Here is a 21,637-nt window from a genome sequence, read left to right as displayed (position 1 = left end):
GCTAAATGTAATGTAATATATAAAACACTGTCTAGCATTAAGTAATAAAGTCAGCTATTAATAAAGCAAAAGCTATTAATTAGTCTTAGTTAAGGATAGTTAAAGATCTCCAGATCAGTGATTTACGCATGATCTGATCCACCATTTACCATTTAGGCAATTCCACGGAAAATTGACTTTTTGTCACATCCATAACGCCAGTAAAATGCCTTGGCATATGTATGATGTGAATGATAACATTAATTTTTGGTGCATTTTTTCTCATTTACATTCATCAGCCAAAAATAGCAAATGCTCAAATTTCATGTAATCATTCACATCACACCATACCATCACATTTTATTGGCGTTATGGATGTTACAAAAAATGTAATTTTCCATGGAATTGCCCATTTACAAAAGCTGGTATTGTGTTTCCTGAATCCTTACATTCAGGCATTCAAATGAAATGTAATTAAATTAAATAGCATATAAATATTATATCAGTGTATGATGCTTGCATGAGGGAAACATCCCTAAACAACGGCACCCATATAATTGCTGTTGTTTTGAGAATTATTTCTCATGCAAGCATCATGCAACAATGCAAAAACAATGAAACTATTGTAGGCCTAATTACATTTTACATTAGTAAAGCAGTACTCTGATGTGCATATTTTCACAAACTTTTGTGAACAATCTTAGAACTTTAAACATTGACTGTTTTGAAGTGCATGTATAGCAATATAGTATAAAAATAATAATAATTGTGATATCATTATGATAATTTGATGGGGGATGGGAGGAGGGGGTGGGTTCATGTAGGTGGGCCCTATGACCCCAAAGTATGCCTTGACTGGGCCTCAGGTCAAAGAAGTTTGAGAAAGGCTGATGTAGACGACAAAACAGCAAGGAGGCGTTGTATTATCATTTAAACAAGTTTTATGACAAGGTCAGTGAGGATGGGAAAAATCGTACATTTCTGTGCAAACTTTTCACTTCAGCACTTCAGTCACATCCACAGCAAACCTGAAATGGCACAATGAACTGAAGCACCTGGCTAGCCTTTCAAGGTATGTGCAAGCCAATAAAAAATCAAAAGACTGTCGAGACAGATCCTCAACCCAAATTAACTGCATTCTATATGGGCTGTGGCAATAATTTTGAAAAATAATAGCTCGCAGCAACATATGAAAAAAAAAGAACTATGAACTAGTTCATTTTTGGAAAGTGTGAACTTAGTTCAAAATGTTGAATTATGAACTATGAACTGAACTAGTTCATTTTAAAATTTGTGAACTGAACTTTGAACTAGTTCACGTAGAAAGTGAACTTTCCCAACACTGCACACACACACACACACAAACACACACTCCATCTCTCTCCCTCTCACACACTCACATGAACATAGCTTCTAAAAGGACAACTTGATGATGTGATGCTAAAACATAGCAAACAGACCACATATTAAGGTAAAAAAAGAGCGAGAGAGACAAAATGATTGGAATATTAAAAAAGGGGGAGGGGTAGAGAATTGGAGAGACTGAGAGAGAGAGAGAGGGAGAGAGAGAGAAAGAGAGAGAGAGAGGAAAGAAAAAAGGGGGGTGGCGGCAGTGAGTTGATGCAAAAGGAAGATGATGCAAAGAGAGAGAGAATGAGAGAGAGAGAGAGAGAATGAGAGAGAAATGTATGAAGTCCCTGTGGATCACAGGGTGTGGGTAGAAAGTTTATATTAGAGCTGCAAGATTAGGCCATTTTTATACTGTAAATGAATGAGTCTCCAGAGTGCAGAGCCATAATTATACGCCTGCATTTGGCAAACTCAGAGGTGGGAGAGCATAGTTTATGACCAGTACAGAGTGCACACACACACACACACACACACAGACACACAGACACACACACACACAAACACACACAAACACACACACAGACACACACACAAACACACACACACACACACACACACACACACACACACACACACACACACACACACACACCCCTACACTTATACACATACAATGAATTGTTTGAAAGTAGCAATAACACCCTCTCCCCCAGTTCTCCTTGCTGCGTGTAAATAACATATTTGACCTGGGAGTGGGTGAATTAGTGCTATCAGGAGAATCAGCCTGTTGTGTGCTTTGCTTTGGTCTGTTTTGGCATGTTTTGGTGTGTGTGTGTGTGTGTGTGTGTCTGTGTGTGTGGACGCTCTCCTGATGAATGAGTCTGATCAGGATCAGGACCAAGGCAAACAGACGAGAGGTGAGTATCAGGAGCACCAGCTGAGCAGGCACACACACACACACACACACACACACACACACACACATACACAGAGAGAGAGAGAGAGGTTGTCCAGCTCCCAGCTTTCCATAGAAGTTTGTCCATGACCTCTCTTTTGTTTGTGTACGCACGAGCACACACACACACACACACACACACACACACACACACACACACACACACATACACACCAACACACCAACACACGAGTGCACACCAGCACATAAGCGCACACACACACACACACACTTTTCCTTGGAATCAGGAGCACCTGCTGAGCTATACATATGCGGATGCATGGCCAGACTGCTACACATGTAATAACTCAGGTGAACATAAAGCTTGCTGATGCACACAGGGAGAAATGCACAGGTACACACACACAAACACACACACACACTAACACACACACAGGGAGAAATGCACAGCCTCTAGGTGTTGTGTTTATCATGTCATTTTCTATGTCTCTCAACCTGCAATATGTACCTGCACACACACACACTCACACTCACACACACACACCAACCTCATACCCCACTCTCTCTCCTGAACACACACACACACACACACACACACACACACACACACACATGAACATACACACATGCGCACCCTCCCCCCCCTCCACACACACACAGACACACACACACATCTAGGTTAAAACACAGGCCAATTGACTTCTTGGTCATATGAGTGGCGCTTGTTAAACCTGACTCCACCTCCACCGTTTTATCTCTAGCTCTCTGTTCCTGACACACACACACACACACACAGACACACGGACGCAGACACACAGACACACGAACGCACGCATGCACACACACACACACAAACAGACACACGCACACACAAACACACACACACACAGACACACGCACGCAGACACACAAAAACACACTCACACACACAACCATTTATCACAGACTCTTTTAGTGCCTGACGATCTGCTATTTAATGACTTCCTGTGGCATTGGCGGAGGTTTGATGTTGCAGGGGAGGCACAGGCTCTGTGGAGAGGAGCAGGCGGCCTGGACCCAGGGAGGGTCAGCGCTCCCATCACGCCGGGCTTTTTTCGGGGAATGTTTTGGGAATGGCCTGTCCAGGAAGAGCCAACCTCTGGCTGACTCCACCAGCAACATTAATAATAAAGTCATAAAGACATGATACACACACTCAGGCAGCCACAAAAGAGAGAGAGAGAGAGAGAGAGAGAGAGAGAGAGAGAGACACACACACACACACTCAACCACTCCATGTCTTCCTCCTTAACCCCACTGGATACACACACACACGCACACACACACGCATACACACACACGCACGCACGCACGCACGCACACACACACACACACACACACACACACACACACACACACACACACACACACACACACACACACACACACACACACTTATTTTGGGGGACAATACAGTTTCACACAGTTGAACACAAACAGACGCACCTGACGATGACCAGTCATTGTAAGACCCTTGCTATTCTACAGTTCCAAGCAAATTGTTTGCATCATTGTATATCCATGTCTCTCTTTTGCGTTTGTGTTTGTAGTAGGTGATTCAGTGGTAGTCATAATTAATGAAGGTTGCATTACTCATTCAATCAACTCAAGCACAAACATATGAACCCACACACACACACACACACACAAACATATGAACCCACACACACACACAAACATATGAATCGACGGTATCTCTTGCTATTGGGCCCAACATCGAGACGATTCAGAAGTGAAGTATGTTCTGACTGGTTTGTTTGTCTGTCTCTCACTCTCTGTCTGTTTGTGTGTGTGTGTGTGTGTGTGTAACAGAGAGAGTGAGAGAGATTGAGAGAGATTAAGGGGTCTTAGAGAAGTATTAGAGGGGAGTGCTCTCCAGACATCTTGGACAGACAGCGGAGGAGTCGCCTAAATCAGTTGCCTGTTTTCTTTATAAACATGATAGCCACTCTAGAGTTACTGTGTGTGTGTGTGTGTGTGTGTGTGTGTGTGTGTGCGTGTGCATGTGGCTTTGTGTCCTCTGAGAAGCTAGTGTGATGAGCTGGCATGGTATGTGTAACAATGTGAGAAGTTGTTTTAAATCTAGAATTCCTAGGCCACGCGTTATGTACATATACACAAACACACACTTGCAGGCACACAAACAAACACACACACACACACACACACACTTAGCTCGGACCTCAGGCTCAGCGACAGTGACATATGAGTCTGATCTGCCCCCACATTCAACAACATTCCCCCTGTGCACACACACACACACACACACACACACACACACACACACACACACACACACACACACACACACACACACACACGAATGAACTGGTGCTCAAGAAGGTATCCAGCCATGTAATTGCTGTGATATTTGAGAACCTCCACGGTCGGAGTGATAGTGTAGCCCTCCCACACACGCACACACACACACACACACACACATAGCAACCCCCCCCCACACACACACACACACACACTCCCTCCACACACACACACACACACACACACACACACACACACACACACACACACACACACACACACACACACACACACCATCTACAATATTAGTTTCAGTCAAAGAGTGACTGGAGGACTGGCAGTTCTCTGGATTACATCTAAGTAGATACCAGGAAGTGGATATGACATCACTAACTGTCATCATGGTAGCCAGAACATCAGTTTATCTAAAATTGAGAACAGACGGCTCTTCATTAACCTTTCCCCGCAGTGAATCTAGCTCAGTGCATTGCCACTCAAGTACACAAACAAAGTAAAAAGTGTTTTTTTTTTTTTAGGGAAGGAAGAGAGCATTTGAATATTTATTGTTATTTCAGAATGCGCCTCAAAAGCTAAAAAGACATTAAATGCAAGCTGATAAATATTTTTTCAAAATATTTTTACTTTTACATTTAGAGGAAAGAAGGTTGCCCTTAAGGGATCATAGGGGAAAAAGGCAGACATAATTTTTTTTCTTTTCTTGTTATGTTGGTGTGCACCTGAACGTTTCACGTTGGCAGAGGAAAGGTTCATGAGCACCCTGGAGAGTTTCTCATGTTCTGCATGTCCACCAATGTTTCTAATGTGCACCAGAGTTTCTAATGTGCACCAGTAATGTTTCATTTCACCCGTGTCCTCTAAGAGGCACCATTAGGAGGGAACCAAGTCAATACAAGTCGTTAAGTCTGAGAAACCACGACACACTCTTACATCAGAGAGGAGATTTCCCTTATCTCTGTGTGGACGCCCATCACATGGAGACAGAGCACACAACCACACACACACACACACACACACACACATCACATGGAGACTGAGCAGACCTCATCAGGGAGTTATGTCATAACGAACAGGGAAATCAAAGACTGATGTATTGAAAAAAGCCCTCAATCGTAAAATCGTACATAAGTCAAATAAGCCCTCAGGAGAAGAGGATCATGGGAGATGTGGGCGGCGGTGACGTGCGCGAGGCGCAGTGGTTCCGTGGCGCGGTGACTCGGGCCGTAAGAATGGGGGATGTAAACACGGCCGGCTTTTCCCACGTCTCTGTTTAGACAGAGCAGCACTCGCGCTCTCAGTCTCTTCGCTGACACCCTCCTTGCTCCATCACACACACACACACACACACACACACACACACACACACACACACACACACACAGATACACACACACCACCACCACCACCACTGGCCTCTCCAGGCTCATAAATCTCCGTCCTTTTAAATCATGCGCCCAGTGTAAACTAGAAAAGAGTCTGCAGGTGTGCTTTCGATGACTTGCTCCATCGCAGACTTCTCTATCTCTATCTGGCTTTCCATCCATCCATCTCTCTCTCTCTCTCTCTCTCTCTCCCCCTCTCTCTGTTTCTCTGTGTTTCTTTAGAGGACAGTTTAAAAAGCTGGTCACCATGTTGCAATAGTTTCATCACCCCAGGGGACTATGCCAGAGCAGATGTTGCATTGTGAGAGGAATAGGGAGAGAGAGAGGAAGAAAGGGAGAGTGTTAGAGAGAGACAGTGAGAGAGAGAGTGAGAGCAATGGAGAGAGCAAATGAGAGTTTGAGAGAGTTTTAGCATCTTGTCAGCAGGAAAATGGAGTGTGTGTGATATATATATATATATATATATATATAGAGAGAGAGAGAGAGAGAGAGAGAGAGAGAGAGAGTAAGTGAGGCACGCAGCTATTCTTATGTTCATAAGAGGCCCAGATATACTGTAGGATCAGGCTGCTAGATGCAGGCTAGATCAGGGCCAGATGTGTGCCAGATTAGTTCAACTCAATACTAACAACAACAACAACAATAATAATGTTAATTATTATTATTATGATTATTTCATCAAGCATTTCTTTTTTTGAAAACCAACTTACAAAGTGCTTATCCAAGGCTAACTACTTTCACTAGCTCATTGAGGTGGTGAATGGGAGTGGGGGACAGTATGTGCTTTATAGTCAGTAAAACAGCTTTACTTTGACTTGGTTTTTTTTAAGAAACCATTTATAAAAAAAGACAATAAAATGAACTAATGACTGCATAAATGTTTGTCTAAAATCCTTGAGCCAGATTTAAGCTGCCACTGAACAATCCATTCCAGAGCTTATTATTCAGCTCCAATTCAAGAGTGTCCTGAGTGGAACAGCTTTGTTTCTTTTGTGTTTTCCATATAATTTGTAAGAAAGATTGATGGACAACAACTTGGTCTAAAAGATGTCTTATCATGGACAACAGAACTCCATTTCGGAAGGAAGATGTTAATAACTCACACTGCATTTGCTTATTACAGTGTAACAACACATCGCATGAAGTGAAGGCCTCTGCAGAAGTAAGCATTGAGCTCTTCCTGGCTTCTAACCCCCTCACAGTCAGCCTTATTGAACCTGGTCCTGTGCGTGTAGTTTCTTCCTGTGATGTCCTCCCAAGAAAAACATTGGCGAACAGTCCGCTGGTCCAACTTCACCGAGCCAAAGCAGCAAGGCGAGGTCACCATAGCAATAGGGACTGTAAAGGGGGAACAGTGCAGAAGAAGGCTCATGCGCAAGATCAGGACGCTAATGAGAAGAGGCACTGAACCTGCCGTGTTGATCACAGCAGAGACAGAGACGTCCAGGTGCCTTTGATTGTTGTTCATCGTCTGGTCTGCCGGCCTTTGGAAGATTCCGGAAATCCCTGTGTTGTCCTTCGCTTCGCGTCTTCGAGACTAAGGAGCTGCAAGCAAGCATGCCTTTTCCCTGACCACTCCTCTGTAACTCCAAACATAACCGTGGAAAAAGAAGGCCTCTGGACTGCTAACCTTCAACATGATTGACCTTTGAAATCGTTTTGGTCTTAACTGTGATCAATATTTTATTTTTTTGAAGAGCAAGCACAGGCACACATTTCACAAAGTAGCCTACATACAACATGGCTTACGTGCAGCCAAAATGCACTAAATTAGACATCAACACATCAGCAAAGTGACATTTTGACAAAGTGAGATTTTTTTTTTTTAAAAGAGGATAGTATGTTTACCTCATTCCAAAGGGAAAATACAAGAAGCTAGAAAGAATGCTTGCATCTGGACGATTGGAAAATTTGGTGAAAATAACTTTATGGTATCCATACGGGGTCAACCAAGAGTAAAACTTAGTGAAGATCAGACAAAAGATAAGTGAACACAAACACACGGGCACTCACACACACACATCCACATCCACACCCACACTTGGCTGTGTGAACGTAGCATAAGAGTGATGTATCGCAGTGTTTACCTTTTGTGTGCTGTGTGTTTATGGATCTCCGACTTAATGAATAGGGCATTATTCCCCACAGGAAGAGCTTTTCTGAGATGACGCATGCTTTTATGGTCTATAAACACACTCCTGTAGATGCAGTTCAGTCCGCAAGGATGCAAGAGATACGGAGAACCCTAAAGGAATCGTCGCTTGTGGTCCGCCTAGACACGAACCTGCTTTAAATCTCAAGGCTTTATAGTAAACAGTCCGGGACGTCTGAGCAGGGCTTTCAGTGGGAATTTATTTTATTTACAGGCCCGACTTAATTCTCCAAGGAGAGACCCTTGAGATTGCACAAAAGGGCGATCTGGTATCTGCGTAAGACCCACAACAACAGCAGTGAATCTTCATAAAGTGAACGCGCTGTTGTGTTTGGGAAACTTCCAGTCAAAAGCAAAGTGCCGGTGTGTGTCTCTGTGCTTCTCTTTAGTGTGTGTGTGTGTGTGTGTGTGTGTGTGTCTGTATATGGGTTGGGTTGGGGGGGGGATTTGGGGGGGGGCTTAAGAGCAAAAAGAAATTAGGGGGTAGAATGGAAGAAGACAAACAGAGAGAAAAATAAGACAGAGAACAGGAGACAGGACCGCACCACACAACCCTCTTTCTAATTCCCTTAAAGTTTCTGGGGGAAAAAAGTCCAAACTCCCCATTGAGGAAACCAAGCTTGATAAACAAATGCAAATAGGCAACAATGACAAGGGCTCGGTAGTGTGAGCTCATTCACATTAGTGCCTCTAGGAAGAGTCCTCGGCCCATTCATCGTCCGGCCGCACAGCTGGGATGTCTCACCGGTAATGACCTGCACTCTCACAGCCCACATGTCAGAGACGGCTACTTGGATTCCTCTGTCAGTTTTCCAACGGCCGCAAAACCACAAACAATGCACCAGGGGTCCCAGATGTGCGTTCAGCCCGCCACGGCAAAGACAAAAGCTGCCTGCTCTGAGGACCTGACTGGACGTGAGACAAGAGAAAATAAACACCAGCTTTCACACTGATCTCACTGTAAACCCTGGAGAGGTCACACAGTCAGAGCTTTCCAAAGGAAAAGGGTGTCAAATGCAAATCCCATTAACCATGGTGTTGGATGGTTGCAGCTTGTTTGGCAGGATTCTGTTGAGGCTTTCATGGCCGGCTGAACTTCTGTGGTGATGAATCAGAACTCTGTTTCATTGCAAGTAAACAGTTTTCATTTGGCGGTTTCTGTTTTACAAATACTTTAATCCTATTAGCTTACAACGTAGTGCCATTTTAAGTTTACAATAGGAGGTTTGCTTCAAGCCAGTCTTGTTTCCCATCACACACCTACAGACATTTATGTCCACTAGATGTCGCAACAGTTTTTTTCAGCTAGAACTTCCTCCTCAAACATTTCTCTACACACAGAACCTGGAAACGTTGACGTCAGGAAGTCGACCACAACCAAAACAGTAACCTCAATCGTTACATGAAGTTTTCCCTTGTTTTAAAGCTAGTAAAGTGTAGCCTTCGGGGAAACCATCAGACACATGCGATATTTGCACCTATGACCATGCATCCCCTCACAATTACAGTGAGTGTGATTCACTAATGGTACCGGGCTCCAGCTAAAATAGCATACCGGTACGTTACCTAGCGAGTAGCTAGCATGTACGACTGACCGAGGGGGGCATGTGTAATTTAGGTGTCCGGTTAGCAACGCTATCTGGGTTGAATACTTTGTATCTTTGTGAACTACCCATACTGTAGTGCGGCTTGACAGACAACAAGTGCATGAGACGTTGTTTATAATTAGACTGTTAGTTGCTTCATTTTTCGACAACAGTGAATTTTGACGGATTATGTACGTTATGCCAACTACCAAATTATATATGTCGCCGTTATTGTTTTGTGATGAATCCAAGTTAGGTGGCTAGCTAGCTACTAGCTTCCCTTGCATCCTGTTAGCCAGAACCGCACCGCACTCGCTAACAAGCTTGTGCTTTGTTTGTGGAAACAGCTAAGAGCTAACAGTCATGATATATTCCACTATTAGCTTGTCAGATTCAGCAGAATCTTACCTGTTTCAACCATTCTTGCATTGTTAACTATTAGTACACTTCTGTGACTACTATAGCATAGTTAGCTGTCCAGCTAAGACGACTGTACCATTTAGTTTTCAAGTAACGTTAGCGCTAAGGTTGATGGCTGACAAACGTCCCCATGCTTGTCAAATCATTTTTGCGAGAACACAGTGTTTCTAGCGTAGGATATTAACGTTAACGTCTCTAGTAGTTAATAACATCATTCAGCTGTTGCTGTTGTTCAGCTGAGTGTCTAACATTAATGTTATCCATATTGTGTGCTTATGCGTTCTTAGAGTTCTGAATACAGGACCACACCTGCCCCCTGAGGAAACGGAGAAACTGACCCATGGTTGACTGTCGCAGACAGTTAGCTAGCTAGAAGCATCCATGGTACCTCGAGATAAGCCGTCAACAAGCCCTCACGAGAAGGCACCAGCTACATAAAAGTAATTATTAACCCTCTTGGTCGCAGTCGAAGAGAAACATCTAAAGGAAAACTGTCCAAGTAAACACAAAGAAATAATACAGGTGGGTCGTGCTGTGCCCTTGTTATAACAAACATAAACTTCAATTCTAATGCATCAGGGCACGCGCTTGTACCAGTTAACGTTACAGTATCCAAGCCATTCGCTGATTTTTGTACACTGCTGTTACTAGGTAACAGGAGACCTGCTGTCATATCTACCTGCCGTTGAAGGCCATTGCTGTTTCGCATTCCAGTTGTCCATTTAGTTCCTGGCATGCACATCTGTCAACTCCGGCAAGTGTATCTTTAAGGCGCCCTCATGGATCCCGGCAACGATGTGGCGCTGGATATCATCATAACTAACGTCGTGGCCACCTTTAGGACCAGATGCCATCTGAATCTGCGGACCATTGCACTAGAGGGATTGAATGTCATTTACAAACCAGAATTCGGGGTGAGATTAATATTTGAACATGCATTGTGGATGTATGCGAGTGGATACTCTGCCAGTATAGTCTGGATTGCGATTGCATACCATTTAAAAGCTAGTTAAGTCACTGACCCACTAAGCAGTGATTGACAGCCATCCTACACTTTAGTTACTGCCATGCAATGTAAGCAGCCACAGTTCCCTAGAAGCGTTCATCTCATACCTTGTCCAATCGTGGACTTCCTTTCCTTCTCTCTCTCTGGGGCCTCAGAAAGTCTTGATGAAGCTACGTAAGCCTAAAATCACCGCCTCTATCTGGTCCTCAGGAAAGATCATTTGCACTGGAGCAACAAGGTGAGACTGACCTCAAACAAGCAATGGAATGCCACCCATTGAATATATGGTTTAATGGGGGTTTATGTTCATAATTCAGCATTATTTAGCATAATGTAACTATTGTGCATTATCTGACTTGACATTGCCATAGAATGATTTTGTGATTTTTTGGGCTCACTAAATGCAGATGCATGTTCCCTTCTGAAGGGCCTTTGTTCTTGTACCAAAACTCAATCTGAATTTGCACTTTGCAAATATTGTGTGTGTGTGTGTGTGTGTATGTGTGTGTGGGTGTGTTTGTGTGTCTGCATGTGTCTCTATTTGTGTATGTGTGTGTTTAGTGAAGAGGACGCCAAGGCGGGTGCTCGAAGGCTCGCTCGTGTTTTGCAGAAACTTGGCTTCAAGGTGTGTGACAACATATTCTTAATTAATTAGCCCAGCACATCTCTAACTCCTTAATCAGTAAAATGTGCCAAAATGGACACCTTTAACTGCTCTAATGCATCTGCAGGTGAGGTTCTCGGCCTTCAAGGTGGTAAACGTCCTGGCTGTGTGCTCTCTGCCCTTTCAAGTCCATCTCATCCAGTTCACTAAGAACAACCGTCCCATCGCCAGGTAAGGAACACACTAACACACTCTACAGCCTGCAAAATGGCTGATGGATTCCCCTCACTCACTGTGGGCTGGTTTCACAAGAATAGTGAGTACCTAGCGTGAACTCCTTACTCAGGCCAAAGAGAACTTGATTTGAATAACCTCCACCCAAAAGCGTCTCTAACCTTTCCAACACTTGGACACCATCACTGCAGTGTCTCTCTCTCTCTCTGTCTGTCTATGTCTCTCTCTCTCTCTCTCTCTCTCTCTCTCTCTCTCTCTCTTTCTGTCTGTCTCTGTCAATTCAATTCAATTCAATGAGCTTTATTGGCATGACTTTGCATTGTACAATATCGCCAAAGCAGTAACATTTAAAATAAAGCATTAACAGTAAAATAAGTAAGGGATAATGTATAGAACGCCGGTTATTATTGGGAAAATAAGTCCCAACAGGGCCAACCGGACCCCGACGCGCAGCGGAGGGGTCTTGTTCCGCTCTGAAGGGACTTTGGGAAATCTCATTCAAGTCAATGGAGCGTTCTACTTGCCTTGTGAAGAGCCGTGTAATAAACAGCAGTAATAATGTCAATAACAGTAATAACATGTATGATTTTCAATAATAGTAATATTAATAGCAATTAAATAAAAAATAAATTATTAGAGAATAACTAATGTATAGAACAGAAGGGATCAAAAATATTAATTAAATAAATGAATGAGAGGTTGAAACAAACACATAAGTCTTTTTTGTGTGTGTGGGTCTGTGTGTGTGTGGGGTGCCCTTACTGGTTACTTACTTTTTTTGTGGCATGCGGATACATATTTTGCTGCTGCTAGTGCAGTTTCTTTCATTTCTCCTAATATGTATTTCATTTTTCCTTCATTAGTTTGTTCTGTGAACTCTGGGCATATCTGTCTCTCTCTCTCTCTCTCTCTCTCTCTCTGTCTCTCTCTGTCTCTGTCTCTGTCTGTCTCTCTCTGTGTCTCTCTGTCTGTCTCTCTCTAATGCTGGTGCGATCATTAGCAGCGAATAGTTCTTGAACAGTAGGAGAATCTGCTGATTAGCTAATGCAGCTGGACTGTGTTGAGACTCCAGTCAGAAGTCACAGTGCCAAAGTGATCCCAGGACACTTCTCGTCTCAAAATGTTTATTTTTGAGAAAGCTGCTGTTTAGCTGAAGTAGGCCAATTCCAAAAAAATAAGGCTTCCAAGATTGTTAATGCTCTTCAGAACTGGATGAAGTTCCATCAGGTAGGTTAGCCTGAGATGGAATTCATGACTGGTGGTAGCCATCTTGATCTGACTCAGGTGCTGTATGGAATCTTGGCGAATGATTGCTATTTGATCCAGTCCAAAACGCACCCCTCCCCTCCTCAAGCAGCAGTGTAGTTGATTGGTCGGCATAGAGTATTAGTGGTGTAGTGCACCCTCAGATTGGAAGGCTGGAGGCACCTGAGGACAAGAAATGAATTGGTGTATTAGGACTTTGCCTTCATGTTTCTCTTTGGTTGAAGAAACAGTCCAGAGGAGGAGGTTTAACAAACTAACAGTCTAACCTCGATTTCTGAGTTGATTTACCCTGAGATGAGATGGGAAAACTCTGAGACTAAGGTTTGATACAGCTGATTTGAGTTAGTTCAGTTAACACCTAAGACCAAGTTTGTTCCCTCTTGCATGCCAGACAACTATGAAAAGCTATCATTCCTTCTGTGCGTGCAATAATTCAGTCTGACACCCCCACCATTAGCCTAGCTTCGCATAATTCACTACAACCCCACCGTTAGCCTAACTTCGCATAATTCACTACAACCCCACCATTAGCCTAGCTTCGCATAATTTACTACACCCCCACCGTTAGCCTAGCTTATACATCAGTTGGCCTATAGGTCCCAGAAGTGGCAAAATAGACTTCCTCCAACAAATCCTTTCTGGGCCTGGGCAATATAAATTAATTTGGCTGTGCATTGGATAGATCAGTGAGAAAATGTCACCTTACGTCCAATAGCTTCTCAGTAGGAAGGAGGAGATACAGAGTGGGTTTGAAGAAAATCTGCTTGTGAGCATGTTAGGTTCACAGGTTTGGTCTAAGTTCCTTACAGGAACACAGAAAGCCTAGAATTTCCCTTAACAAACTCAAAACTCAACTGAAAAGGAGGAAGCAAATCAGGCATGGAGATGCAGTTATGCTGGTTAAATGGTGCGTGAACGCCCTCTGGTGGTAAAAGCAGGACAGTGCCAGGCAGGTCTGCAGGGTGTTCACCTCATCAACCCTATTTCTACACAAATGAGATTAAAGTGGTAAATGTAAAATATGCAGCCTTGATTTGGCCAACAAAGTACACCGAGTGGAAGAAGGTCTGTAGTACAAAGTTAAGCTGTACTAGAACCAAGTTTGTTTTTTTTTTATGTAAAACACACAGGCTACGTCTCACTGTTTTCCTAATAGCATGTTTGTTTATGGACTGTAAACTCTACACAGTTAGGACTGTGTGAGTGTAGGCCCATGTGAGTGTAGGCCCATGTGAGTGTAGGCCCATGTGTGTGTAGGCCCATGTGTGTGTATGCGATGCGTGTGTAGGCCTATGGCCCATGTGTGTGTAGGCTCATGGGTGTGTAGGCTCGTGTGTGTAGGCCCATGGCTAATGTGTGTGTAGGCCCATGTGTGTGTAGGCTCGTGTGTGTAGGCCCATGGCTTATGTGTGTGTAGGCCCATGTGTGTGTAGGCTCGTGTGTGTAGGCCCATGGCTCATTGGTGTGTAGGCCCACGGGAAGAAGCTGTTTTTCAGTCTGTTTGTTCTGTCTTTATGCTTCTGCATGTCCTTCCAGAGGGCAGCAGGCAGAGCAGGTGCTGTGCAGGATGGAGGTGGTCTCTGATAATCTTTTGAGTTCTGGAGAGCCATCGAGAGCTGGCCATGTCACCCAGGGAGGGCAGGGGACAGCCGAGTGTTTTTCCGGTGGTGTTTTTCGGCGGTGTTTATCACCCTCTGCAGCTTCTTATCAGCCACGGTGCACCCGGCGTGCCACACAGTGACGGAGTGTGACATCACACTCTGGATGGTGGCATGGTAGAATGACACCAGCAGCCTCTCCTCTAGTTTATTCCTTCTCCTTCTCCTTATTTTTTTTTTTTTCAAATATTTGTTTTGGGCTTTTTATACCTTTAATCAGACAGGACAGTAGAGAGAGGGACAGGAAGCGAGTGGGAGAGAGACATGGGGCGGGACCAGGAAATGACATGGGTTGGACTCCAATGGGCACGTGGGCCCGAATATGGTATGGCCGCTGTAACCAGTTACCCCATAGCGCCCCCATAGCCCCCTCACAGCACCCCCACAGCACCCCCCATAGCCCCCTCACAGCACCCCCACAGCACCCCCCATAGCACCCCCATAGCGCCCCCACAGCACCCCCATAGCGCCCCCCATAGCACCCCCATAGCGCCCCCACAGCACCCCCATAGCGCCCCCACAGCTTGTTCCTTCTTGAGACTCTCAGGAAGTGAATTCGCTGCTGGGCCTGCAGGGCTACATACACCGGCGCCGTCATGACTGTGGCACACTCCGCTTACGACATTAATTAAATTAGATTCCATTGTTCTCAGCACAACTCCGCACACCAGCATCGCACTTTGCCGCCCTTTACTGCTCAGAGAACTTGCTAATGGCCAATCTAACGTTAGAACCCGGCTGTTTCTTTTAATCAGCATGTTACATGTCTGTTAGCTTCTACTAGTGCAAGAGGATAACATTAGACAAACACAAACGCTACCGTTAGATCATTAACACTGATTGTTTGCTCCTTCAGTCCCGATGGATTATGAACAGGGGCGTTATTAGGGGGTGGACATTGTCGCTGGCATTTGTCCATCTTTTTGGAAAACAAAGACAAATCAGTTCTAACTACTGACCAATAATTCTAGCGGCGGACTACGTGAGCAAGTGTAACAGAGGTCGTAATTCGTCGGCCTCTCACGGCCCTCGAACCCGCCACCTCGACATACACTGGCATGGTAGTCGAACGATCTAACCACTGAGCTAAAAGCCCAGGCTTCCAACTCAGCGGTTAGAAGCGTTCTTAAGGTTAGGGGTGTGAGGATTTACACGCGCAACTAGCATGCTAGCTCAGTTCACCTCCGTTACACTAGATAACCTAAAAAAAAACGAGATTGCAAAAGGAAAGCAGATAGAAAGTACTGAAACAAATCTACAACATGTGTGCCGTTTTCATGCGCACAGGAGAGAGAGTATGGACAGGTCTGACGTGATCGTTGGTTTCTGGTGGTAACTTGCCAATCACTGAAGAAATACTTAAAGTTATGGATACAATGAGCATTCTGAAAACAAAAGGAACTGCAGTCACACCGTGCAGGCTACTCGGAAGGTACAGCAAAGAAAAAATATTCGAACAGCAATGTCATGCGCTTTTTAGCTCAGTTTTAGCCCCAAAACGCCACCGGCCCACCGGGAATTTGTGAATTCTCCCGACTCTCCCAAATGTGGAGCAGGATAGCAGTGGAGGACTCTCCTGTTGCTGTATCAGCAGATGAGAAGGGTCTCAGCGTTCCACTGACGTGACTGGCTAAGCTCATAGGTTGGTGAAGGAGAATGCTTAATTGTAACCAGCTACATTGAGCAGTGATTCTATGCTTATTTGAGAAAGCACGGCATTTACGAAAGCAAAAATGTCCCTGCCAGACCTTTACAAAATATGACCGTTGTGTAAATCATCATAAATAATACTAACTCCAAACACACCTGGCTCTTACTAATGTGTGTCTGTTTTATCTGTGTGTGTGTGTGTTTCAGTTATGAGCCTGAACTCCACCCTGCTGCATCATACCGCATTAAACAGCTCAGGGCTACAATACAGATCTTCTCCACCGGCAGCATCACTCTCACAGGTACACACACACACACACACACACACACACACACACACACACACACACACTCTCTTACTTACTCATGCAAGTACAGAGTAATACACAAATACAGTAATACACTGGTACAACCTCATGCACATACACAGAAGTGCACACACACACATTCATGCAAGCTGACACTCAAACACACAAACACACACTAGGGTTTCTAATGAATAATCAATGATCCATTATTTGTCATTAAGAAATTAGTTGACTGATTTCAAAACTAAATGAATAATTGTTAAGGTCTCGCACACTTTTAGAACAGCACAAATCTCTCATGCAGAAGTGGAGAGTTACCTCAAAGATAGCCCGTCTCTCCTAAATAAAAATCCCACAGATTGCTGGAAAATCAACGCAACAAGATTCCCGAGGCTTGCTAATGTGGCACGGCGCTATGTACCCACAACCTCTGTCCCACCTGAGCGAGTATTTTCAGCAGGCGGACTGACAGTAAACTGATTGTGCAGACGCCTCACCCCAGATATGTTCATTTTTCTGAATAAGAACATAGACTAACCAACCTATGACTTTAGGAAGTCGCTGGTTCAGGAAGTTGTTTATTGAGGAATTTTTCATAATGGGGGCGAGCGGACGACATCCGGATTGAATGAATCATCAATTATGTAAGGCAGGGGTTCCCAAACTTTTCCACGACAAGGCCCCCCAAATACCACTAGGTTCTGGCCAAGGACCCCCGTGATGTGTTATTAAACCCATCGAGAATACTACGGCAAATGTAAAAATACATTAAGCTAATCCTAATAATTATTTTAGCCACAAACACTTCGCGATGGAGCATACAGTGTGTAAAAATTGTATTTGGGGCTTTCTGCTATATGAGAGCTATCACTATTATTCCCATTTTTTTTAATTTTTCCTTCCAACTTGCTGAGGCCCCCCTGGCACCCCTGGCCGCGGCCCCCACTTTGAAAACCACTGATGTAAGGGATAATGTATAGAGCGCCGGTCATTATGGGGAAAATAAGTCCCGACTTATTAGGGACTTATTTTCCCATAATAACCGGCGTTCTATACATTATCCCGCTTATTATATGGCTACTTGCCAAAACGAAAAAATAAACTCCATGATATGTCTCTTTACGCTTATTTGTTACCGTTTCGTCGTGGCTTTTGCTGAGAAACAAATAGTTCGCAACACACGCTGAACTTGAATCAAACATTCTTTAGAACACAGCTGATCAACCGTCTGCTTTCACTTTTGAATGAAGTTCAAAGCACAAACTCCGTTGCCATTGACAGCGGTCATTCTTGTTTTCAGAGGTCCTTTCCCAAGAAATAATGACCGCTAGAACTTTCGGAAATCTCATTCAAGTCAATGGAGCATTCTACTTGCATTGTGAAGAGCCGTATAATAATGTTCATTAACGTTAGTGAAAGTCGATTAAGAAAGTTCCTGTAAATGTTCAACCCTAACGCACACTCACACAATCTCATACTCACACGTTCTCTCTCTCTCTCCCATGTGTATACACACACACACAAACAGTGGGCTTATCTGCCAGTAGGGTTACAGTAGCCCATGTTCTTTCCATCCTTATGTGTTATATAAGATCAGCTAGACCTCATTTAAAATAAAGTATCATAATATATGATTAGACCTCAGGTGTGTGTGAGAGAGAGGGGGGCTGTATAAGTGTGTGGAGGAATGTGGTCATGTAGAGCAGATTATGGATCAAAACACTCCAACCAGGCCCTTTAAAGGAAGAAAACATTTGTTCCCCTATATAATGTGTGTGTGTGTGAGAGAATTGTGTGTTTGAGAACCCAAATATTTGAGATTAAAAGTTACAACATGCTTCAGAGCTTTAGATTATCCCACCTTATTTCATCAAAGGCTTTTGTGTAGGGCAAAATAAAGCTCTCTAGAATTAACCTCTAGACAAATACTATGGTGTAGAATCAACCTCTAGACAAATACTATGGTGACTCAGGATTTCTGACTTTTAAATTGGCCACTCAAATAAACTTTGCTGACCTGTTCTATTTCCTGTGTGTGTGTGTGGGGGGGGGGGGACTGAGAGGAACTGTTTACCACAGTAGTCTTCTACCGTGACCTCTCACAGTACTCATGATCACTTACCTGTGTGTGTGTGTGTGTGTGAGGCTGTTTGGCCAAACTGCAACAATTTCATTCTGTAACAAACACTGTGATTATACTATTGATGTTATTACAATGTAAGCACATTGTTTGCGGTTATAAACGTGTCTGGTCAGTAACCATAACCGTGTTTGGATTTGTTGTGCATAGCTGATGATGTGATCACTAGGCTTTAAGTTCTGAAGTTCCAATATTCTTAAACGTTGATGTCCCTCTTTCCCGTCCCCAGGACCAGATGTGCAGACTGTGGCCACTGCCGTGGAGCAGATATATCCGCTGCTGTTCGAATGTCGGAAGATAAAGCACTGAGATAACTCACACACACACACATTGAAAAGCACCTTACAAAAGATGTTTTTAATTGATTTTAACTTTTTTGCTTGTTTGTTTGGTTGGTTGTAATGCGAGTGGCAGCTTTTGCCCCAGAGGGTCTCCGTCCTACCGTCAGTCCTCCTGGGTTTGAGTTGCAAGCGTTGGAGACACCGTTGCATGAGAAAATTGTGAACTTGTGGAATCGAGCACCCCCAGCTAAAAAAAAACCCTGAACATTCTGAGGACTTCTAGGGTGTAATGCTTAAAGCCAACATCAGACTGGCTGTTGTGTTCAAATCGTTGTGCTACAATCATTGAAACAACATGCAAGGCTCTGTTTTGTTTTCAATTGGCCGTAGCACAATGAACAGTAGGGAAAGACAGTCCTGAACAGTTTTTATCGCCAGTCCTTTTATGATCAGTAGGAGAGAGAGAATGTGTGTGTGAAAGAGAGAATGTGTGCATGACTGAATGAATGTGTGTGTGAACGAGAGAATGTGTGTGTGAAAGAGAGCGAGAGAACTGTGGGCTCTCAATGTAAAGATGTGATAGGATTTTTTTTTTTATTTGTTTATTTTTATCTTAACTATGTGAACTGACTGGCAAATCATCTTTTACATCAACATGCACATTACACTCCTACTGGTTGTTTCTGTCTTTCTTTTTCATTTTAATTCAAAATAATTTTATCTCTGTATTTTACTACACATACTGTTAGCCATGTTCTGTCAAAGACTGTCTTAACAGTAATAACACTCATAACACTTGAAGCCCTTCCATCGAGTGACCCCACATGTGTAGACTGCCGTACCTAAGCATACCTGCCTACTTTGAAGCAAGCTTAAGCCCTCCTGCTATGAAAGAATAGTAATAACTCATCTCTGTGAAGGGCAAGTTTGGGTTCTGTAGTTATAACTCAAGTTCATCTCTGTGAAGGGCAAGTTTTGGGTTCTGTACAAAGTCTCACACAACGTCATGTTTCATTTTTTTTGTATTTTGTAAAAAAAAGTTTTCAAAAATTAAATAAAAAAATTCTAAAAAGTGTATAACCTAAAACAAATGCTCTGTCATATTTGATTTATTCTTGTTCAAGGAATGAATAGGCACCCTTAACAGTTTTTTGTTAAGATTTAATAAAGTCCCCCCCCCCCATGCTACTGGAATTTGGAGCAAGTGTTTTTCTACAGACTGCTGTCTAAATTGTATCGGAGTTATGTTCATACTTTGTTGCAAAAGACGCATATTTAGTTTGTTTTATTTATTGCGCCCGAGAGCAGATCTTGTTAAGTGTGCCTTTAAATTGTGAATTTGATGAAAACACCATCATTAGCTAAAAGCTGTTGTCAAACATGCACAGTGTCTGATAATTACAGTTTGATGGCAGTATGATTTAATTCAAAGCAGCATTACGTGAGTTTTGGGGGAAAAAATGAGTGAGTTCGCTACCTGGCTTGTAAAACCTTGCAAACACCAGAACGTTGTTGGCATAGCAAAAATCTTGCTAAGTTACTTACTGTTCCAGATGTGTTCCAGACCCAAACAGAACTACAAAGAGCATATCCTGGATGGCCTCAGGGAATGACATGTCACCCTCGGAATGATTAACCTCACCTGCTTAGACCAAACAAGTAGTGCCTTGTTCCTCAGTCTTTTGAGATACTGAGTTTATCAGTATCTCTAGAATCTAGAATACTGAGTTTATCCTTGTTTTCCCCTGTACAGACCCCCCCCTCCCCCCAAAAAAAAAAAAAAAAAATCAACAACAAAGAAACCATAGACAATACATGGAATTAATTCAAGGGCAAGGTGCTGTTTTGTTGACGCTTTAGTCGTGACTCACAAATCTACAATTGGATGTTCACTGAGCTCTAAAAACAAGTTGTGAATTTTCAATGCTGGCACAGTTGGAACAGTCATGTCCCACACCTCACACGTCGTCGTCCCTTTTCTCCATGAGACAAGCGAGGCCTCTTGGGGTGTCTTTTTGAGACACAACGTCTTTGATGATCTGGATTTTCCAAACCTATTCCCAACCCTCATTACATAACAAAACACACAGGAATGTCTGTAAGGATCTGCCAGGCCCATGCATCAACAGCCATTTTTGTGCAAAAAAAGATCCATGCATTTCTGCCTCGAAGGTTAAAGAGCACTCAACTAGCCAGTACTGAAATAACTGGCACAAAAAGACCATCTGTGATTAAGTAAGAGAGCCAAGATTAAGTAATGAACAAAAGACCATCTGTGATTAAGAAAGAGCCAAGATTAAGTAATGAACAAAATAACCCTTTTTGGCCCTTAGCCACTTGCTGATGATTAGTTCACGGTGAAAGTAAAAGGTGCATTTAGGTCACT

General features: G+C 43.4%; 1 protein-coding gene across 6 annotated transcripts; it reads left to right on the top strand.

Annotated features, from left to right (window-relative positions):
• Positions 1 to 9,442: 9,442 nt before the first annotated feature.
• On the top strand, positions 9,443 to 20,357 carry tbpl1 (TBP-like 1). Of its 6 annotated transcripts, none has more exons than XM_076272259.1 (8): positions 9,443 to 9,483; positions 10,392 to 10,626; positions 10,756 to 11,018; positions 11,266 to 11,348; positions 11,672 to 11,735; positions 11,842 to 11,945; positions 16,730 to 16,824; positions 19,200 to 20,357. In XM_076272259.1, exons 3-8 carry the CDS (start codon positions 10,884 to 10,886, stop codon positions 19,277 to 19,279), a joined length of 561 nt encoding a protein of 186 aa, XP_076128374.1. In that variant the 5' UTR covers positions 9,443 to 9,483; positions 10,392 to 10,626; positions 10,756 to 10,883; the 3' UTR covers positions 19,280 to 20,357. The 6 variants fall into 6 exon arrangements, with proteins under 6 accessions (XP_076128374.1, XP_076128372.1, XP_076128376.1 ...); XM_076272257.1 differs by having other exon boundaries at positions 9,450 to 9,605; XM_076272261.1 differs by having other exon boundaries at positions 9,450 to 9,655; positions 10,392 to 10,544; positions 10,819 to 11,018.
• The last annotated feature ends 1,280 nt before the right edge of the window (positions 20,358 to 21,637 follow it).

This window comes from Alosa pseudoharengus, unplaced genomic scaffold (assembly GCF_046254945.1).
Source record: "Alosa pseudoharengus isolate Yale_2024_CS ecotype anadromous, Long Island Sound unplaced genomic scaffold, YU_APseudo_1.1 YU_APseudo_1.1_scf_7, whole genome shotgun sequence".
NCBI lineage: Eukaryota > Metazoa > Chordata > Actinopteri > Clupeiformes > Clupeidae > Alosa > Alosa pseudoharengus.
Note: the sequence above shows the minus strand (reverse complement) of the source record. Positions and strands in the feature narration are given on the sequence as shown.

Bases quoted from the DNA above. Each gene is read 5' to 3' on its own strand.
- tbpl1 (XM_076272259.1), top strand. From the start codon at position 10,884: ATGGATCCCGGCAACGATGTGGCGCTGGATATCATCATAACTAACGTC. The intron at 11,736-11,841 runs GTGTGTGACAAC...ATGCATCTGCAG, and splicing joins TGCAGAAACTTGGCTTCAAG to GTGAGGTTCTCGGCCTTCAA. The intron at 16,825-19,199 runs GTACACACACAC...TCCCGTCCCCAG, and splicing joins CGGCAGCATCACTCTCACAG to GACCAGATGTGCAGACTGTG.